This window comes from Macrosteles quadrilineatus, unplaced genomic scaffold, assembly GCF_028750875.1.
Source record: "Macrosteles quadrilineatus isolate MER2022 unplaced genomic scaffold, UCM_ALF_1.0 Scaffold_7__1_contigs__length_78375512, whole genome shotgun sequence".
Lineage (NCBI taxonomy): Eukaryota > Metazoa > Arthropoda > Insecta > Hemiptera > Cicadellidae > Macrosteles > Macrosteles quadrilineatus.
In genome coordinates this window covers 30,486,793-30,508,540 of record NW_026542600.1, presented here as the reverse complement: position 1 = coordinate 30,508,540, position 21,748 = coordinate 30,486,793, and the positions used below count along the sequence as shown (strand labels likewise).

The 21,748-nt window shown below is 35.2% G+C and overlaps 1 protein-coding gene across 1 annotated transcript in view; it reads left to right on the top strand.

Annotated features, from left to right (window-relative positions):
- Positions 1-21,748, top strand: part of LOC128998141 (dedicator of cytokinesis protein 7) — a 75,540-nt gene that overhangs the window by 5,228 nt on the left and 48,564 nt on the right. The window contains exons 2-12 of the mRNA XM_054424144.1: positions 1,218-1,308; positions 3,023-3,195; positions 3,658-3,874; positions 4,738-4,908; positions 8,638-8,759; positions 14,561-14,786; positions 15,728-15,781; positions 16,251-16,419; positions 16,971-17,164; positions 17,798-17,978; positions 21,593-21,718. Of these exons, the coding sequence (XP_054280119.1) occupies positions 1,218-1,308; positions 3,023-3,195; positions 3,658-3,874; positions 4,738-4,908; positions 8,638-8,759; positions 14,561-14,786; positions 15,728-15,781; positions 16,251-16,419; positions 16,971-17,164; positions 17,798-17,978; positions 21,593-21,718 (1,724 nt within the window). The remainder of the gene's footprint in view (positions 1-1,217; positions 1,309-3,022; positions 3,196-3,657; positions 3,875-4,737; positions 4,909-8,637; positions 8,760-14,560; positions 14,787-15,727; positions 15,782-16,250; positions 16,420-16,970; positions 17,165-17,797; positions 17,979-21,592; positions 21,719-21,748) is intronic.

The following is a 21,748-nucleotide window of genomic DNA, read 5'->3' as shown; positions in this document are numbered from 1 at the left end:
ATAGCCTAAATTTATTTAAAACTGGATCACAATAAAATCCTTTGTTTAGACTTACCAATTAGGCCCCAAAGACTCTGTAGGATTTTTAATTGTATTTTGATCAGTAAATTAGCGTACCTACATTCTTTTAGAGTCATTTGCTAAATAGTTAAAATTGTAACACGATTAGTTTTGTCTAATTGGCTAGGATAGAATACTCGTCTGTACTACAGAGTCAATCTTAAAGTTAGGCAAAATAATAAAAAAAAAACATTTTAACAAAGATGAGGATTATTTAGGCCTAGCTCCATGTCAGCGTCTGAAGGATTTCCTTAGCGCTTCTAGAGCTCTGAACCAATCAGTCAAAACCGTGGAACAGCTTTGTAACGACACGGCAAATTTTTGCATGCATATCGCTGTAAGACTAAACAAGAGATTACCAAACTAATACAGGACATCTCTATAAGACTATCAAGGACTCTGGTAAGGTTTGAAAGTGTTATACACCCTGATCAGCAAGCAAATTTTCCTTATATTAAACCTCTGCCTCGATGGAAACTGATGAACACCCACTGCTGACCCTATGTGCAAATGTGTACGGCCTTTTGCTATCTCCCCAAGCTATCATAACTATTTTTGCGTACATAACTATCAACTAACTTAACAGTAATCAACATGGATTGAACCCCCTTCCTACCAAAACCTAATCACAGAATGTGATTCATACTTGGCAGCACTGCTGATTATCCTTTGTATTGTTTGTGGCTTCTATGGTGGTGGTATAAGGGTGGGAACGGTTTAGAATAGTATCTATAGAACAAGACGTTAGTCTCAGATTTGAACTAAGTGACTTGGCCACTACCAGGCCCGCATGTGACATGCTATGGGCCCGAGAGACAATTGTGCCCCCTTAACTCCTTGTGAGGGAATTTTTATCTTCCCTGCGACCTCTGGCCGGGACTGGAGCTTGAAGGATACCTTAATTTACAGACAACCCTAGTAAATTGTATTTGAAAAAAATGTACTAAGTTAATTAAAAATTTGTTAGGATTAGGATTCAAGATGAAAAGGGTTTTCCATATCTAAGCCATATCTAAGGTGAATACAGTAGTTATTATGCTATTATTTAAAAATTAGTACCTTTGTTCGTCATTCAATTTGTCATGATGAAACACCGGGTAAGTAAATGCTCAAGATTTAATAACTATTCCATCCTTTTATTTAATTATTTTTTACAGCCAACATGCAGCAGAGGTTAGGAGACAAATTTCAGCACCTTTTGGTAGAGACCTTAACAAGCCAGAAAACCGTATGATGAGTACCTCCTCAGTAAGTTATAACTATATTAGACACCTTTCCTACATCCGGAACTCTCTGTGATGATTAACATCCAAAATAAGGAAATCGGTGAAATTAAGAAAAGAAGTAACTAACTCTGTGTTTAGCAAGCTTTACCCAGGTTGTTCAAAATACTAAGAGTATACTGACAGATTATATTCAAACCCTCCAAAACCCTGTAGGTATCCATAACTTTTTGATTGTTTTACAATTTTACATTAGAATTATCCTGTTGTTTGTTTGGTGACTTTAAAAGCATCCATTCTTATGATTTTTATCTAGCTTCCATCGAGTAAGTTAAATAAATTTCAAATTCATATCTATTGGTAGGCCTAGTTGATTTTTAAATGCTCTCCAATTGTCACAATGTTCAAGGGATTCAACGATCATCAGTTTTATTGTACATTATCACTGGCCTATGAACAGGCTTGAGTTCAGGGGAAATGGGCTGCAAACAGCTTTGTTCTCTCCCTCTCCCACTCAATAAAAGATTATTTAACATGACCCTGATTTGATGTCCTAAATGTGCATGTTTTGCTTCATACAGTGAATAAATTAGTCTTGAAACAAATCTGAATTTTTTAAACCAAAATAGATAGAAATATTCTGTTTGTGGCGTTGATTGTTAACAATGGTTCCGTAATTTTTTACATCAAAAATATTTGTTTACCCCCACAAACAGGGTAGTGGGTAGGGGGTGACTTATTTTTTTCAAATAGCAGCCCCTATTGAATGACCCCTCATTTTGAAGGATTTGTCAAGAGAAACACAATAACGCAAATCCGAGGTCAATACCTCACCCCTAGCCAAAATGGCGGGTATTCCAAAATGGGTGTTTTTTCACATAAATCAAATTTTGGAATACCCGCCATTTTGCCTAGGGATGAGATATCCACCTCAGGTTTGCGTCATTGTTTTTCTTTTAACAAACCCTTAAGAATGAGGGTCACTCAATAGGGGTTGTTATTAAAAAAAGTCACCCCACCCCCAACCCTGTTAAAGGGGTTGAAAAATATTGTTGATGTAAAAAATTGCGGGACCTATGTTACAACCATATCCACAAACAGAATATTTCTGTTCATATCAGTTTTAAAAATACAGATTTGTTTCCATATTTGTGAAATTGGTGCTTTTTCACATACAGTAAATCAAATTGTGTAATACCTGCCATTTTGCCTAGGTATGAGATATCCACCTTGGGTTTGCGTCATTGTGTTTCTTTTGACAAATCCTTCAAAATGAGGGGCACTCAATAGGAGTTACTATTTGAAAAAAATAAGTCACCCCCTACCCCCTACCCTGTTTGGGGGGTAAACAAATTTCTTTTAATGTAAAAAATTACGGAATGATAAACGCCACAAACAGAATATCTATATCTATTTCGGTTTAAAAAATACAGATTTGTTTCAAGACTTAATTTACACACTGTATATTGTTATACATACACTGTATGTATAACAAACAGTGGTGTGGTTGGAGCGCGGGACTCCGGTTCCTGGGGTCCTGGGTTCAAATCCTGCCAAATCACCAATGGACTTTATCTAAGTGATAATGCCGTAACCCCTAGGTCCAGCCTGAAGTAATGTGAAAAACAATTCCAGGCTCGTGCCTAGCGTCCTAGGACAAAAAAAAAACAAAAAAACTGTATATTGTTATTGCTATAACCAATTGTTACTAGTAACACCTAATTTTAATTTTGTTACAGCCCTCAGATGTTGTAGACCCTTTAGATTATGAAGAATTCATGCAACAACACCAACTTCTCATTGACAGAGACCCGTTGCGTAACATTCTTGATTTTCCTCCCAATGACATTGAAGTGTGCATTATTCCACGCAAAATACGGTTACAAGCTCCCCCTGTGCCTAAAGAACCATTGTAAGTAGCCTATTACCATTTATTTTTTCACATTCATTTTATTTATATTTATCTCGTGAATGGATCGAGGTAATAATTGTCTATCAGAGAATAAAAATTCATAAATTATACTTCTAACTATTGCAATCAGCTATGAATTATTCTTAGGGACCAATTTCAATAACATTCAAATAATTTGTCAGAGAAAAAGAGATATACACACAGTGCCAGGTAGCGTTTTGTATATTACAGGAATGTCCTCGTATCAGGGACTAGTAGCTGGCTGCAGGACCGTAACCAAGAGACATATACATGACTATGTGTATGTTACAGGAATGAGCTGAGTCCTCATGTCAGAGACTGTGTAGAGTGTTACACCAGGGACTATGTGGTGGTTGACTATCACTATCGTCACCACAGCAGCAGTAGCTGGCTGCGGGACCGTAACCAAGAGACATATACATGACTATGTGTATGTTACAGGAATGAGCTGAGTCCTCATGTCAGAGACTGTGTAGAGTGTTACACCAGGGACTATGTGGTGGTTGACTATCACTATCGTCACCACAGCAGCAGTAGCTGGCTGCGGGACCGTAACCAAGAGAGAGAAGCATTACTGCAGCTGGTACCTCATCAGGAGTTTGAGATTGACTTGGAACATTCTTCTTGTAATGGCTCTTCAGATGAGACCTCTTATAAGGTTTTTGATCTTACCTTATTTATATTTAATTGTAATCCTGTATGATGCATTTGAAAGCTACATGATGCTTATTTTTTTTATTATTAAAGACAGCAGAACTCAAACAAAACAGACTAAAAAAAAACCTAATATTGCAGGAATAAGTTGTGGTAAATAACAAAGAATTGTTATTTAAGAAGGCAGAAGCCTTGGCATCACCATCACATTCCGCTTTCTTGGAAAATTATCATCACCTTTTCGATGTTTATGATTATGAAGATAGCGTAAACTTGTCGATTGCTAAATCTTTGAAGATGCATTCTGTGAATTGATGGTAAAAGCTTGGCTTGAGCTTGATTATTTCTTTGGTGCATACAGTAAATAAAAGTAATTTAATTAAAATACCAAACATTTCAGTAAAAATCCAACCCTCCCAATTTTTTATTATCTCAATGTGGTATGACCCCAATTAATTTGGATATCAGCTCCACTCTATATAATTATTTACGTTAAGAATAAAAATTACTTTATTTAAATAACTAACTTATAGTTGGGCAGATTGCATTTTAAGCTATGTCCTCATGGAGACATTTTATTCGAGAATTTCTCAAACCTTTTCTTTACTATAATCTGTAGTTCAAAAATATATTCTATCAATCGACACAACTCGGTGAGGAAATCAATCTTTGTAACTATTAAGAATCTGTGCTGTTTTAAGGTTATTTTAAAATCAAAAGGAGTCAGCTAACTTTTCAAATTCTCACTAAGAATGTTAATTTTGAATGTTTTAAACGATAATGTTTAAATGCTTAAAATTCTTGTTCACTATCAATTATCCACATTTGTGCCTCACAATGTACAATGTCTGTATGTAACCTATTCAGATCAAGCTGGGCACAGAACGAGTGGTCACTTCAGACATGCCCCGAGGTAGCTGGGCGAGTTTTGACCTGCTCAACTCTGTGAGTGACCCTCTCATCACCCCTCTACTGGAGCGGATGCCAGCTGACTCTATTGACCAGATTAACCAAGTCAAGCGGCTGGAGAACCGACAGGTAGCTATTTTATTTATTTAAAAATAATTAACAAAATTCACAAAGATTTATCTTTGATTATGGAGAGTAATAGACTTCTTATTCTTGTGTTAAATTTGTTGCCAGTTTAGAAAGAAAATGTTCGTAAATGAATCGAGCCATCGACTGAGTGTGCTGCAGTCAGTATTTCATACATTGATTGATTAACCAAGATAACTGAAAGTACAACAAACTGTAAACTACAGTATCTATGAAACATCAGTTATGAAAGTACAGTACACTCCCGATTAACCAAGGTTGTTGCATAGTTGGGAAAGTTAGTCAAAATTTCTAACTAGTTAGAAGTTAGAAGTTAGTCCCATAAAAAGTAACTGATAGAAGTTACTAGTTAGTTAGTTTAAAAAGTAACTGATAGAAGTTATTAGTTAGTTGAAAAACTAACTGATAGAAAATAAAGTTAGTTTTCGACATTTGTAGAAGATATCTGTTTGTTGGACGGTTGTTTTAAAAGATTTCATATGTAATGAAATAATGACACATCTTGGTTACTAATTATTGTGTTGTAATTAAATATTAATTAAACATTGTCACATTTAGATTACATGTAATGTAAAAACATTCATTTCTACAACAAAATTTACTTTAAATGCCTATTAAACTTTAAAAGAAGTTGTTTTTCAAAATTGGTGTCGTTGATTCTTCCTCTCTGTTAGTGATGACTAGGCTTGCCGCTCTGAACAGGTGTTCGCAGTGAACAAAGGTGTTTTTTAATTTGTAGATTTATATTTGTAGTTATCTTATTATAATGTATTTGTTTCATGACTAGTGAATATTTTGTTAGTAAATTTACGTAAATTTATAACTAAATAATGATTTACACAATAGTTTGCCGTGAGTGAATACTGAAGCAATGTCAGTGTGGTAGTCAGGTACACATCGGCAACGTCGCAGATTCGCACGCGCTCCCGCCCGGCTGGGAAATACCGTACAAACACCAGGCGGCCCGCTACCAGTCACAGGAGAATAGAAATTTTTGTCTACAAATATAAATCTATTTAAAAACCACCTTTGTTCGCATTATAAAATCTGTCATATTTTTGTTATTTCTTGTGTCACGGCAAACACGATGGTATTTTGAACAAAATTTTTAGTGCCTTATTAACGATGTTAGCATACGTTTTAAAAATTAACAGCAGCATAAAAACTATTGTGAATAAAATTTTTAAAATGCATGGAAATGTTAACAATAAACCTACCAATAATCCATAAAAATTGCAGAAAGATTGGCTCAGTGGTTTGTTTACAAATAAATTTTAAACTTCAGTGTTAGTGCAGAGTTTCTTAAAAACCGGTAATTTTTAGGACCTTTCAACTATATACATTTTTCTGATAATTTTTTTAATTGATACCACGTAAAATGTATTTAAACCAGCTTATATTTAATTTTTGTTTCAACAAAATCGGATAATTCATCTCAGAGATATTTAGGCTCAAACTCGAGTGCACATATTTATTTCCCCGACAAAGGTGATACAAAAACTTGGCATCACTCTGTTTTCAATACCGTAGTTCAAAAGACAAAAACAAATAGTGATCATCTCACCTTTCCTGACATAAACATTACTTTCGATACATAAACATAAGTTACAACTGAAGTTCCCGGTTAGGTAAAAACACAGTTTGTTGATGTTCAATTAGCTGAATTTTACACTCAAATTTATTGTACAACAATTAATGGACAGCAATTAATGGTTTACGAAATATCAGATAATTTTTTAAAGTCTGACGAAGTAGTTTTTCCAGTGTGATAAAAGTATAGTTTAGTACTAAACTTAAAAGTGACCTATTTGTGGCGAGATAAAGTTTAAAAGAGCATGGGAAACACATTGAGAAATACACTATGACTGTACTAAAAAATAAAAATTATATTCATTCAAAAAATATATAGGCCTATTCCACTTCAAGTTAAAAACGAGACCTTCATACTTTTTCTCCACTTACCTCGAAGCACTTGTGACAGATGCTTTAATTATTTTTGTTTTGGGTACAAACACAATAAACATTTTAACGCGTTTCCACCCTTTTCATGTTTTCAACTTGTTGAAATATGTCACTTAAATTTTGTCACTTGATATCACACTCACCCGCCATTGCAAACAAATATTATTAATCTACTCCTATTTAATTAAAACTGTTCACCTTGATAACTTATGTATTTAAAATATTTAACTATCACTAAAATATATATAACGACAAGACAACTAAGAAACTAACAAAAAATTAACACCTGTCACGGTCAGATATTGAACATATCGACTGAAGTGAAGACATTGTTTTGACACTAGAGATTACAGTACATATCAATCGCCAAACAAACATTCCCCCTTCCCACCATTCGGTGCTTGGGGTATTGTTATTGGCTGCCCTTTGCTCGCCCCCCGGGTCTGCTGCATACCAAAGCGACTGGACTTTGACTTTCTCTTTCCCCACCCCCTGCGTTGTTTGTCACAAGGGCGCTGACCTCTCACGTACGCTTGCAACAACCCTCACTGAACACGTAAAATAAATAACCCTTACTGGAAATACTTTCGCCTGATCAGTAAAGCTAACGATTTAAAACTAGCGAATATATTATCTATTCGTTGTCTATTAAACTAACAGAGTAGAAGTTATTTCCAGCTCTTTTTAAAAACTAACTAATAAAATAGAAGTTAGCCAAAAAAACGAACGAATAGCGCTATTCGTTAGAATTTCTATTCGTTATTCCCAAGTATGGTTGTTGGGACCAAGACTACCTCGGTTACCAAGAATCTCGTATAACACGGAGGTCGCCTAGATTTTGAGGTTAGGGTTACGGTACATTATTATGAAGTCAAATACTTGTAAAATATATCTTATAACAACACATACTGTGGCAAATGAAAAATTATAATAATGTAATTTTTATGCAACCTTTTTTTCCAAATAACGTAGTATTGTTAAAGAAAAATACCCCTGCAAACAAATAGACAGCAAACCTGCCGACTAAGCAAATTTCCATTTGTCTGAATTGATTTTCAGTTAAATCTATTTAAATAACATTAGGTTTAACAAGTACATTATGTTTGCTGCTACAAAGAAACTAATAAAGTGTTTTTTTGTAAAATATTAATAGCTTAGTATAAAATAAATAAATTTGCCAAGCTTGATCAAAATATATCCAAAAACAAGCAAACTACAACATTTTATAGTATTATCCATAAAAATAACAAGGGAATTTAAAATTTAAATTTTTTTAAATTTCCTCCATTACCAATAACCAATAAACACTTTGATATACCAAATTATTTGTTTTTTAAGCTCTTTAAAAAGGTCTAGAGAGAAATTGGGAAATTTTGTGTTTTGAGGGTCAAAAATGAGAAAACCCATTTTTTACCCTATAAAACCCCGTGTCCATGGTCTGATCATGCTGATAACCGGGGCTCGTATATTTGGGAGTGTACTGCATCAAAAACAAAGAGAAAAAATAAAATGTTTACATAAGCAAACTCTGTGAGCGGCTCATTTAAGTTCTATTTGAATGAGGAACCATATTATCCAAGGCCAATGGTTTTCAAAAGATATTTCCAGAGATAGGCAATTAATATGAACACTTAATGAGATAACATACTGTCTGAAAAATTATTTGCAGATGAAGCAATCTACTGTACCAACTTGGAGAATTTGTTTAGCTCAAAAACTTCTAAATTCTGTTTGTTTATTTATGTGCAGGACTCTTTGTTCCTGTTGTATCCTGTTCAGCAAGTTGAAGAATTGGTAGAGAGAAGACTGATGCCTGAGCTGCCTTCAGAACACCAACCCCACCGAATTCTAGTCAAGTGCCTACATTTAAAGTAAGCATTCTTGACTAGTTTATTATAAGATGTAAGCTTTGAGAATTTTAAGATTCAAGATTTGTTATGACAAGCCATTTAATCAAAGAGAGTAGGCCTACCTGTTGATCCAAAACACTATTTTATGGGAATAACTCTAGTTTAAAAACTGGGAATGAGGCTAAAATGTATAAAGTTAAATGGATTTTTCTTACCATACACTAACGTTTTTGAATACACAATGTTTTGAGAGGAAAAGAACTCCTCCCGTTTTTAAGTGACCTAAATCTAAATTGACCTAATTACACTCTCTTGCCAATGGTATCAAAATAGGCAGGTTAGGTTAGATAGGGGGGTTAGGTAAATGTAGATTGAGGTCACTTGAAAACTGTAGAAGTTCCCTTACCTCCCAAAAAGAGGTGTAGTCAATACAATTAGAGTAGGTAAGTCCATTTCACCGAAAACCAAAATTTGTATCCTACTCATTTGTGTGAAATCGGAATGAATAAACCAAGTAGAGAAAACAAATTTTCTTGGAATAATAATTATTATCGATTAACATCTATCTTGGGAGGGTCGTGTAAATTATGTGGTTAAAAAGGTAACTTCCGGTATCCATGCTTAGCGACAAATGTCCAGAATATGCAGTTTGGACACTCTAAGAGTTGTTTATTTCTCATTAATATGTAAGGTACCAAATTAAAGGGGGGTAAAAAACGTACTACGAATAAATGAACACCAGAACTTACCCGATTTTTATCCACAATAGCCCACTCCTAGGCCTATGTGTTGGCCCTAGCTTCGGCTATGAGCCAAAGAACGTAGGCCTATTTTTAATCACAGTGAAGTACACAAACACACCCACCACTGCATATTTATTCATAATAGCACTCCTTTTCGCCAAATAAAGTCAAACCGACCGATTTTACGAGTATTTAACACCGACGACGACATAGCCCCCAAACTGGTGTTTGTTTGTTGACAGACGACAGACGAGAACTAGACAAGCTCAACAAGTGAATTTGCGATCAGCTGTTGTCTAGTAGTACTTGAGTTCGCCGCTTGAGCGCGTAAGCCTCGAGCGGACAGGAACGAAGGATTTTACTCAAAGACAGGATTATTCGTTCGTATGCCGCCTTCGAAGTAACTTCGTTGTTACATTCGCCCGTTATCAACGCTTGCACGATCTGACGATCATCGATAATTCGTTTACCGAAGGTTAGCTATATTAATCACTTTGATACAATTTACGTTTAACATTCGCATTCCCGTTTCCAAATTCGATTTTCAATAACTAAATTTAATAACTTAAATTTCACCGACTTGATTCTAGACCCGCCAGTTCCTGCCTGCCAGTGACTAGCGGTGATTATCGTTTGGTTTGATTTAAATCAATTAGTTTCAAAATTACGATTTCTACGAATGATTATTACGTATGTTTATTCTAATGAATTCACCGTTTGAATACCCCGAGACTTGTTGTCTGAGTTCTAAACCCTGTCTTTGGCGGGCGAGAGAACCTAGTCTTGGGAGTAGGCTGATTTGAACAATCAGCTACCAATATTAGTATTAAATTTATCTTAAATCATCTCAAGTTAAATTATCCGTTCAATTAGATTAATTAGGCCCGACAACTCTGAAGGAAATGTTTTACCTTATATTCGATATTATATCAATTACCCACGTCCTTAACCATTTATTTCGAAGTTTAATACGAGTGTCACATTGGCTTAAGATTAAATACTCGTCGGCCCTACAGAGTAATTCTAAAAGTCAGGCGAAATTTACCAAAACACTTTTACAAAGGCTGGGATGATATAGCTCCAACTGGGCGTCTGCAGGATTTCCTGAGCGCTTCTAGAGCTCTGAGCCTTCGATTAAATATAAATAAATTGATCAGTCAAAGCCGTGACAACTTCGTATCGACCCCTGGATTTTTCTCGGCTCCTTCTGAGCACTCCGGGGAAGAAATTTGAGTGTGGCCGGTTCTAGGGGTAGGCCTTGCCTGACTTAGGTGAATACTAGTTTATTCCCCTCCCCTAGAATTTTGCGTCACAAATACATTCGCCAGGGTGGCGATTGACCGGGAAAAGCGGGGAAATATAATATAAATACCTCGTCACAGCTCTGTAGTTACTGTAGATCTACAGTAACTACAGAGCTGTGACGAGGTATTTATATTATATTAGTCATCAATTCAGCTCAGGGGCTAAACCATGTGTATTGAAAAGCGGGGAAACCGGGAAAAGTCAGGGATATAAAAAAAAATTCCCATGTTATTCTTATGGAGAATAAGTACTAACAACTGTTAGTTGTTGTTTGCTTGTTTATGAGCATATTTTGATCACATTTGGAAAATGCATTTATTTCATACTAAACTATTAACATTTTACAAAAAAACATTTTTTTACCCTCCCTGTTGCAGCAAACCCAGTGTAGGCCTACTCGTTAAAATAAAAATGTGATAATTTTAAGGAGACATTTTAGTGTAAATCCAATTAGGCAAATGGAATTTCGCTTGTGTCCTCCTCTAACTAATGTAAAAACAAGCAAAACAGCTGTCGTGTGCAATTCCTATTAAACTCAATAATGCTGTAAACTTCCACCCAAGCCGGACACTATTTTTAAGGTGGGCCTCTCCTGCTACACATTGTTGAGCTTAGTAAGGATTGCACATATACGGGATTGGAACTAGTAAGGCCACAAAACTAGTCGTCAGTGTCTTAGCCAACTGAGCTACCATGCCAGCATTGGCCGAACGGGACAAGTGCCGCTATAAGCACACTAGCGCTCGAAGGTGAGATTCAAAAGGCTAACGCCTCCAGCTATACTCAGGCTTAGGTTTTAAAGTGTTAAAAACATAGCGAAAATGCAATTGGACAGTCATAATAGTATACCATTATAACTCCTAAAAGTATTATTAAGTGAATAATTAAATGGGAACAATAAATTTATACAGTGGCGACTTAAACTGTGACTTACTCAAACCTGGACGTTACGACTGCAGACAATTGACAAACATGATTGACCCATGCAACATGACTATACTTCCACTTGACCCGACTCATCACACTGCTGAAGCTGATACCTTACTAGACCTTATTATTTTGAACCATCCCGAGGTTTCAGTCCACCATGGCCAGCTTCCAGTCCCTGCAATTTCCCGACATGACCTTATTCATAGTGATCTTGCTATGAAAGCTCGTAAGTCCAAACCCAAAATAATCTCTTACAGAAATTTTAATAAAGCAAATTTTTTGTCTGATGTAAATTTAATCCGTTGGCACTCCATACACACCCTGGAGTCAGTTGATGATATGGTCGGTTCACTTAATGAAGCCATATTAAAATTCTATGGCTAACGTTTGATGCCACAGGTTCTGACAGAATCCCAATTTCCGAAATTTTAGAGATAACGTATTTATCTCTCCTCCCAATATTAACTTTCATATTCAATACCTCACTGAGATCATGCATTTTCCGAGAAAAATGGAAGTCTGCGCTTGTCCGTCCCTTGAATAAGATCTCATCCCCATCGCTTCCGCAAGACTACAGACCAATTAGCATACTCCCTGCTCTCTCTAAAGTCCTAAAAAGAGTCGTTTCCTCCCAAGTTACTGAATTTTTGTCACATAATAATATTCTTAATAGCTTTCAATCAAGTTTCCGTAAATTTTCAGCACTGAAACAGCAATGCTTCATATTACTGATGATATACGATTCGCTATAGATTGTAATCAATGCACTATTTTGACATTATTTGACTTCAGTAAAGCTTTCGATACAGTAAACCATAGCATTCTTCTAACCAAACTCCAGCTTATAGGATTCTCTAAAATATAACTAAAATGGATAAGATCATATCTTCAGAGCCGAAAGTAGTGTGTCCGTCATGACAAAATGACGTCCAACTGGAGACATGTTCCCTGTGGTGTTCCTCAAGGTTCAGTTCTTGGTCCACTGATTTTCACAATTTACATAAATGACAATACTGCAGTATTACACCATGTTAAGTTTAATTTTTTTCTGACGATTTGCAAATTTCTTCTCATTTTAATGTCAGTGATACAAATAAAACTATTGACTATATGAATGTATGAATGAATGAAACTATTGAATCATGACCATGACATCGACAACATTGTTCAATGGGCAGCAAAGAATGGACTAAGACTCAACCCTGATAAAACAAAGCCAATCATCATAGGTCACTCACGGTTACTTAGCAAACTTGATGTAGACAATTAACCAAAACTCATTGCAATCAGAACCACTTGAACATATCAAGACAAAGTGAAAAGTCTTGGTTTTATTATAAACCGCTCATTAGACTGGACTGAGGCACGTAAATACTTGTAAAAGAGTATTTGCCGCTATTCATACACTGAAAAAGATGCAACAACTCCTACCGTTTCACATTAAACTCTTACTGTTCAAATCACTTGTGTTTCCGCACTTCAACTACTGCAACACTGTGGTCAATGATATGACTGTGGCTTTGGCAACAAAATTACAACGAGCTCAAAATTATTGTACTAGATTTTTGTTCAATAGGCGTGACGACCACGTCACACCATATTACATAAGTGAATCAATTTAGAAATTAGATGACATCAGAAAAACCCTAATAGTTTGCATCACTCATTCAGCCATCAATCTAGGAACTCAAAATTATCTTGCAAAGAATTTTTAATTTTTGCATGAGAGAGGCGTGAGGAATATACGCTCTGCTCGTTTACGATGCACATTCCCCATCACGGGACGACTGTGTATAATAAATCATTTGTATAGAACTCCATATCACCGCTTATTGAAACATATGGAATTTTAACAATGCCTTCACATTACATTTATAAAATTCTGGTACACTTCAAGAGTAATGCACAATAATTTATAAACAATTAATTTATTCATCAATACCCAACACGTTCAAAAAATAATTTGCAGTATCCAAAACATTGGCTATGCCTTTACGAAAGATCGCCGTACTATATGAGTCTGAGGCTTTACAACGGTCTACCTGCTCATTTTAAAAATATCAATAATATTGTAAAGTTTAAGAAAGATTTAAAACATTCCTTATAAAAAAGAAATATTATACAATAGAAGAGTATTTAAATGACTGTTTTTTTAAAAGTGACTAGTTTAATTTTAATTCTTAGTTTTAATTTTTATTTTTGTTAGCTAAGAAATGACAACGTTATTGTTTCACCAGCTTTGCTGGAAATGTGAAATGTTTTATGACAATAAAGTGATATTATTATTATTATTATTATCTTATCCCATAAAATCCATAGAAAACCAAGCCCAACTGAAAGTGGCGCTGAAGGAAAATTACCTTAACCGGATGGCCGTAGCTTGGCGGGATGGCAAGCATTAGGCGTGGGTGCAGCAGAGGATGTGTGTGCATGTGACTGTATGTTAGGGAAGCAAAATAAATTCATGCTATGTTATTTGCGCTACTGTATTTGCTTTATTACAAACTTTGTTCTTATAATTTTGTTAATATTTTGTTATTGTTAGTTTTTAGAGGTTTACTGTAAGAAAGGACCATGATGTCCTAAGTTTGCCTCAATAAAGAAGTATTTTAATTTAATTTAATTTAATTTCATACAATATACATTTAATTTTATTTTATATACATTTTTTTTGTATTTTGTTTCTCAAGAGTGGCAAGTGCTAGGGTTAGACACTGTCAAAAACACTTTACTACGTTCGAATAAAGAATCATTTTAAGACCTGTATGTATGATAATGTAACTTAAGCATTCGGAAGTTGACATCACATACAACTGTCCCACATAACTACAAAAATCATTTCAGGTTGGAACTGGAAGTAGAACCAATTTTCGCCTCAATAGCTTTGTACGATGCCAAAGAGAAGAAGAAGTTGTCAGAGAATTTCTATTTTGATATGAACCCAGAGAGCCTACGTAAGATGATTGAGCCCCATGTAGGTCAAAGTGACCCGAGCACGTTGAGTCGTGCTTGTGTATTCAACATTACTTACCCTTCCCCCGACCTGTTCCTGGTCATCAAACTGGAGAAGGTATGTAGACCCTCATTACGATCTGTTATATCCGAAGACTTAATATAAGCCAGATAATGATCAAAATTGGTGATCTTATGGTGGATTATAAATTAAGAGCTTTTGTTAAGATTAATAACTATGTAAATAACCGTCATGATCTTAAAATAGAAATCACTCTGATTCTTATCATCAGTAGAAAGTGGAAATTTATTATAATTTATATTAAGGGCAGTCTGACCCCCTGGAAAACATAATGATAACCTGTATCTCAGAACTGGTAATAGATAGAGCGCTTAACACAGTCTTTATCGTTGGTAAGCTGTCAGCCTCAGTAGCTCAGTTGGTTTAGTCGCTTCGACCAAAGCGAACACTGAGGGTTCGAAACCCGCCTGAGCCTCCTAGTACTAAGGAAAGTTTGTGTCAGTGCACAGGCATATGATATCGGCATCCTCGGGATAGGCTCCTGGCATAAGCTGCCAGGAAACCCAAGAAAGGCTCCGATGTGGCGGGCCTATGCCTTTATAATGGGGTGGATCTGATATTTATATGTTCTTGTGCACTGACACCAGACACCCGTTTTGCATTTTTAGAACGTCAAAACAAAGTAAAACCTTTAGACGATTTTATATTTTGCACTATTTCAATAAAAACCTTGCATTGCACACCTTTTTTCATATTTTTTATACTATATTAACATAAAAAAGTTATGTTATATATAATTACAAACGGAAAATTCTAAAGATTCAAAATACATAAAAACCTAAAATACTATTTTTACAAGTCAGACTGCTTTAAATTATATTTGTTTTACCCAGTTAAGATCTTCAATACAACATAACCTTTTTTAATGAACACCCAATTGTTTACTCAATTGAGCTACCTTAGAGTAAAGAAAGAGGTCCTTTTGACCACAACTTAAACAACTAAGCTTCAGTCTATAAGAAAAAAATGTGTTTTAGGTTCTTCAGGGAGATATAACTGAATGTGCTGAGCCGTATATGAAGGATGAAAAGGTAAACGTGCCACATTCAGTGGGTTAAAATAGTGTATATTATATTGCCTATGAGAAATAAATAATGCAGTTGAAGCTAGGTAAACCATAATGTCAGTAACTGTTATTGTTTTGCAACATATAAAACAATACTCCCTTGACTATATATTTTTTGACTGATGAATAATAAAATTGGCTTAGTATTCTTAAGTTTGCTACTACAAAGTGCATACAAGAGGGTTGTTTTGGTAAAAGTTTAGTTTATAAGTCTGATAGACATTTAAAACCCTTTAGATACTTTCTTTATTAAGAGTCGTAAAACTGCTTTTCACAGCAGTAAAAGTAAAGGTAGATAGTTTTGGTAAATATCTCATAAGGAACTAAGTTAAATAGAAAATTAACCGATAGTAATAAAGAAAAATTATTTCTAAGCTTAACTTTTAAACAATATATTCTTATCGATAAAATGTATCTGTGCTGTTCTATTGCAGAACTTAGACAAAGTGAGAGCCAACGCAGCACAGTCATGTGAGAGGCTGGGCAAGTACAGGATGCCTTTTGCATGGACGGCCATCTACCTGATGAATGTCGTATCAGGAGGCAACAGCCTGGAGAGAGATACTGGAAGTGACAAGGAGAGCACTGGATCCAATAGTCTTGGTAAGTGACTATGTAAGTTACTCTGCAAGAACTGCAAGTAGACTCTTTATCCGGTTGTAAAACCTAAACCCCTTTTAAATTTTTGTTAGCTTCTAAACCAGTGAAATTTTTCAAAGAATCGCAGACACCTAAGTTAAATAGGCTCAAACCCCTCAAATTTTTGTGGGACTGTCAGAGATCGAAACCGACCCTCCTCAAAGTCCAAAATGCTAACCACTAGACTAGTAACACATTCAGCCCGTTTTGTTGCATGTTCCTACCATGTACCTATTTTCTTACATAAAACTTCAGAAAATACCAACGGTGATAGAAAAGCTCTCAAAATCCAAAATTGTCTTAATCTCAGTCATTGAAACAATATTTGACAACAATTTTAATTTAGTTTTTTTTAAATTTAGTATTTGTTCAAATTTGTTTAAAATGAATGAACTTCAACCTGTAATTTATCAATTATCCTTTGGATAAGCTATGTAATATCTAAGGATTTGTTTACAATTTGAAATAATATTACGTGAACATTCTTCTCACTGATTTAAAATAATCTTTTTCAGACCGCAAGTCAAGTATGAGTAACTTTGAGCAGTTGCGTAAGAGAGCCAGTGATATGGGTTCTTTGACTAGACGAGGGTCTCTAGAAAGACGCACTAGCTCGGACAAACGTTACTCCTGGTCTCCTGAAGATTTGACATCTAGTCTGGATAACTTTCGACCTGTTACGCTCACGGTCACCAGCTTTTTCAAACAGGTACCTTTGTTGTAGTTTAATAGTTATTTTCTTTACACTTAATGCCAATTATTTTAATCTTAAGAAATTTATATATATTTCTCTTTTTTAATGAGAGTGAATCTATGATGACTTTATTCTTGCGAAAAAATAATTTTTTGACCTTTTTACTCATTTTCTTATATTATTTTATCATAATTCACTATACACAGTAAAGTACAATACTAAAGCTGTGACATATTAAGGTCTTTGTTAGTATAATATTTTACTAATCTCTCTAGTTATTGAACTCTACTGCTATATTAAGTACATAAATGGCACTATTACCATTGACTGTAAGGTTTGAACTTAAAATAATGCCTCTGTTCTGGTTAAGCTTATTAAAAAATTAAGAGCAGAAAAATATTAAATAAATTTATTAGAAGCAATATGCAATTTAGCTTGTTATGATTAAGAAGTCTAGGATTGTAAAGAGATTAGGAAAGTGTTGAAATGAATGAAGTTATATAAACACATTTACTCAGCCCATGGCACACTTGCATATTTGTTGCAAATTGTATTTATAAGTAAATCAACATAGATTGCAAATACACCCACAAATTAAATTAGTTTTTTCAATTATTTTATTTTACTTATTGTACCTTTTATCTTCAGGAAAGTGATAAATTGAGGGATGAGGATCTCTACAAGTTTTTGCAAGATCTGAAACGTCCTTGTTCAGTCATTAAAAAACTCAAGTCCATCCCTGGTCTCCTTAAACTTGATATCTCCCCTTGCCCTGAGGATATCAAAGGGTGCCTTACCCCTGAGTTGGAGCCTATCGTACCAATATCTGGTAAGTAACGTTAGGAGTCTTGGGAAATGTTGTTAAAAAGTTCTCAAACTCTTAGACTGGTCACTAGTGTGAAGCTTATATTAGTAAAACTCCTGAGGAATGAATGTGAGTTTAAAGTTTTGCTAAGCTCAATTACCATTCATTACCATCGGAGGAAATATTTGTCGGTCTAAGATGAAATTGTGATTTTTTTGCATACAATAAAAATAAATCACCTTGAGATATTCATAGAATAACTCTCACAAAATACCTCCTTAACCCTTTTAAGGCCGGCGGCCGTAATAGGCACCCGCGGCAAAATCCGCGCCCGCGGCCGGCGGCCGTAATAGGCACCCGTCTGTTATATTTGTCTTTACAGGCCACCTAAACGTCCAAACATGCTGTAATTTGGCATGAAGTCTTTATATAGTATATAATTTAGAGGAAACATACTCAATGGTCTTTATTTTTAATCTTCATTATGTTGGTAACTCTGTTTACTCAGCTGTCTGTCGGGACATTGTTAGTGTTGTCATTCCTTATTGGCAGTGTTTTGTTTATGTTAGTAAACTGTGTTTAGACGATTGTAACTTCTGATAAGTTAATTTTGTGTTTTTTAACGGATTGTAAGTGATTTTAAAATGTCATTATGAGTAAAAGAGTGAAAGAAAAGTCCCCGACTAGTGAAAATACTTTAGTGAACAACATTTTAGGTAGTGGTGTACAGTTTGTTGATGATGATGGAGGATTATGTGATAGTGATTTGGAGGCTATGTATGCCAATGATTCAGAAGATGAGTTAGAAAATGAATATAATGGGCCTAGTGATGATGACAGTGTAGTAGATGATACAGACGAAGACCCTGACTTTGAACCTACACAGTATCCACCAGAGAGTAGTTCAGAGGAGGAGGCTGTTCCATCAACTGCAACTGGTAGGCCTAGGGGTAGACCTCCTAAAAGTGCTAATTCTTCACATAACAGTGAAAATTTAGATAATGAGTCTTCAGATAGGCCTAGACGTAGACGTAACCGTAGGCCTAGGGTTGTCAACCAACCTGATCACAATGTGTATAATGTACAAACGCCAATTGGGGAGGCTGATGCAAATGAGGGTTGGGGATTGTACACAGAAGAAAATGACCCTGGTAATTGTACAAATCATGAATTTTTTGAAATTCCAGGTCCCAAACATTGCCCCCCAAATGATGCCAAACCAATATCCTACTTTTCCTTGTTTTTTACACAAGCCCTGTTTGAGCTGTTTGTCACTCAGACAAATTTGTATGCCTCACAATATTTTGAGAAGTTTGTAAATATGCCTAGTCCTGTGAGCTGGAAACCGGTTTCTGTATTGGAGATGAAGGCCTTTATAGCTGTTATTTTAAATATGGGCTTAAATAAAAGACCTACCATAGATAGCTACTGGAGGGTTAAAAGTAAAAGTCAAAGTTTGCCTTGGTTTAGGCTAATGTTTAGCAGAAACCGCTTTGAAACGATACTTCGATTTTTCCATCTTACAGATAGTACTTTGCTGGCTAAACCCGGTGAACCAAATTATGATCCTTGTGGTAGGTTCTCAGTTCTAGTTGACCACGCAAATCGGGTGTTTAGAAAACATTACACCCCCCATCGTGAGCTTTCTATTGACGAAAGCCTCATTGGTACAAAAAACCATACATCGATGACGCAGTACTTGCCAAATAAGCATCACCATCGGTGGGGGATAAAACTTTGGCTTATTTGTGACTCTGTTTCAAAATATTGCCTTGGTTTCTTTTGTTATAAAGGTAAAAAATACCAAGGTCAAGCCCCAGATGAAGCCCAACAGGAAAGCCTTGCATACAGAGTTGTTGTCAAACTTTTGGAACTTGGTAATTACCTAAACAAAGGTTACCATGTTTTCGTTGATAACTTTTTCATGTCCATTCCTCTGGCTAGGTTTTTGTTTTCAAGGGAAACCTACATAACTGGGACAATCAGGAGGAACAGAAAGGAAATTCCCTATAAGGTTAAAGAAAAACTCGGAGTGGGACATCAGTGTTATATGCGTAACAATGAGCTACTAATGCTTAGCTACAGGGGGAAAAAAAGTCAAAAAAATCCTGTGATCCTTCTGTCAACCAAATATAAGGCAAACACTGTGGAGAAAGTTAAAAGGAGGGACAATGAAGAGGTAACAAAATTTAAACCTGAAATAATTGATAGATATAATATGTACATGGGGGGAATCGATACATCGGACCAAATGCTCTACTGCTATTTGGATGAGCGACGCACATTCAAGTATTGGCGTAAGGTAGCTTTTAATATTATGGCAAGAATGGTCCTTAATAGCTACTTGCTTTATAAAGCAAACAATACTGGCAAGATTCTGACCAGGTTTGATTATACGGCAGAAATAATCGACGAGTTGGCTCAAGAATGGTTGGACCGTGATCGACCTGCTGCAGGTGGTGGAGATGGGCCAGGACAAAATGAATTTGGTATTGAACACCTTCCTGGAAGGTTAGAGAAGAACTGTTCAGTTTGCAGTATATTAAGTACTGCTAATGGGGGTCCTAGAAAGAGATCACGATACTGTTGCAAAAAATGTAAGCGAGGTATCCACCCCTTATGTTTTGGCGACCATAAGTGCTGACCTACCGTGTGTTACGGTATCAAATTGATGTAAATAGACCTTTTGTAAATAATTTTAAGTGTTTTACTACAATATAGTGTATGAATTTTCTTAAGTATTTTGTGGATTCTCTTAAGTATGTGAAAGAAGAAAATATTCTACAAGATAGTAAAGATAGACTTGCTTTTCTCTCAGTTTTGGGAAAAAAACCGCCGTTGGAACTTTCAAATAATTTACTATAACTGGACTTCTACTAAAGGTAATTACTTGAAAATTGGCATGTTAGCTATAAACAATATTTACTATAAGAAAATGCATGTTTTTTGGGTTTAAAACCAACTTTTATATTTTTTATTTGTTGTCAAAAATAAAAAAAATAAAAGGTTTTTGTACATTTTACTTACATATATGAAGATGTAAATTTTATAAAGGTAAAAATTACTAACACCACTATAGTTTTTAAACGCCTGTATTGTTACAAAAAAAAATAAAAAAAAATATGGGTTTCTGATAATAAATATGGTAGTTATGGCTTATTTACCAAAACTATGTGACGCGGAACAAAAATAGCCTGGCCTTTTAGGTGCATTACTCAGTAATAGGGCTGGCCTTGGTGACCCGTACACCACAAAAGTTGATGGCCTTAAAAGGGTTAATATTAATAGAAACTCATGGGTGATGTTTATTTTTATTTTTTGGATTGTCTAGATCTGCAAAGTCTCCTACCCTAGAGACCTAGGGAATGAACCGGAAACCATTGTCTAGTTTCATGATTTATTTGGGGCCTGAGATTCGATGGGAAATAAGATCCTGTGAATGAGGATGCACAATACGCTAAAAAAAAGAAGGGATGCTATAAAATGAAACATACAAAGACTTAACATACATATTTTGCTTTGATGCAGTACTAAATTGATAATCCGAACACTTATTAAACATGGATTTTTCAAATTGATATTTCTCTATATATATTGTACCACTGGAATGTGGTATTTTTAATACTTATTTGTTCCAGAAGAAAACAGCCGTCCAATAAAAGAAATATTAGAATTCCCAGCTAAGGATATACCTCTACCTCACTTCTTATACAGGAATCTTCTATACATTTACCCTAAAGAGCTCAACTTTACTGGTCGAACAGGTAACTTAATTGTTAATTTAAGAGTAATGT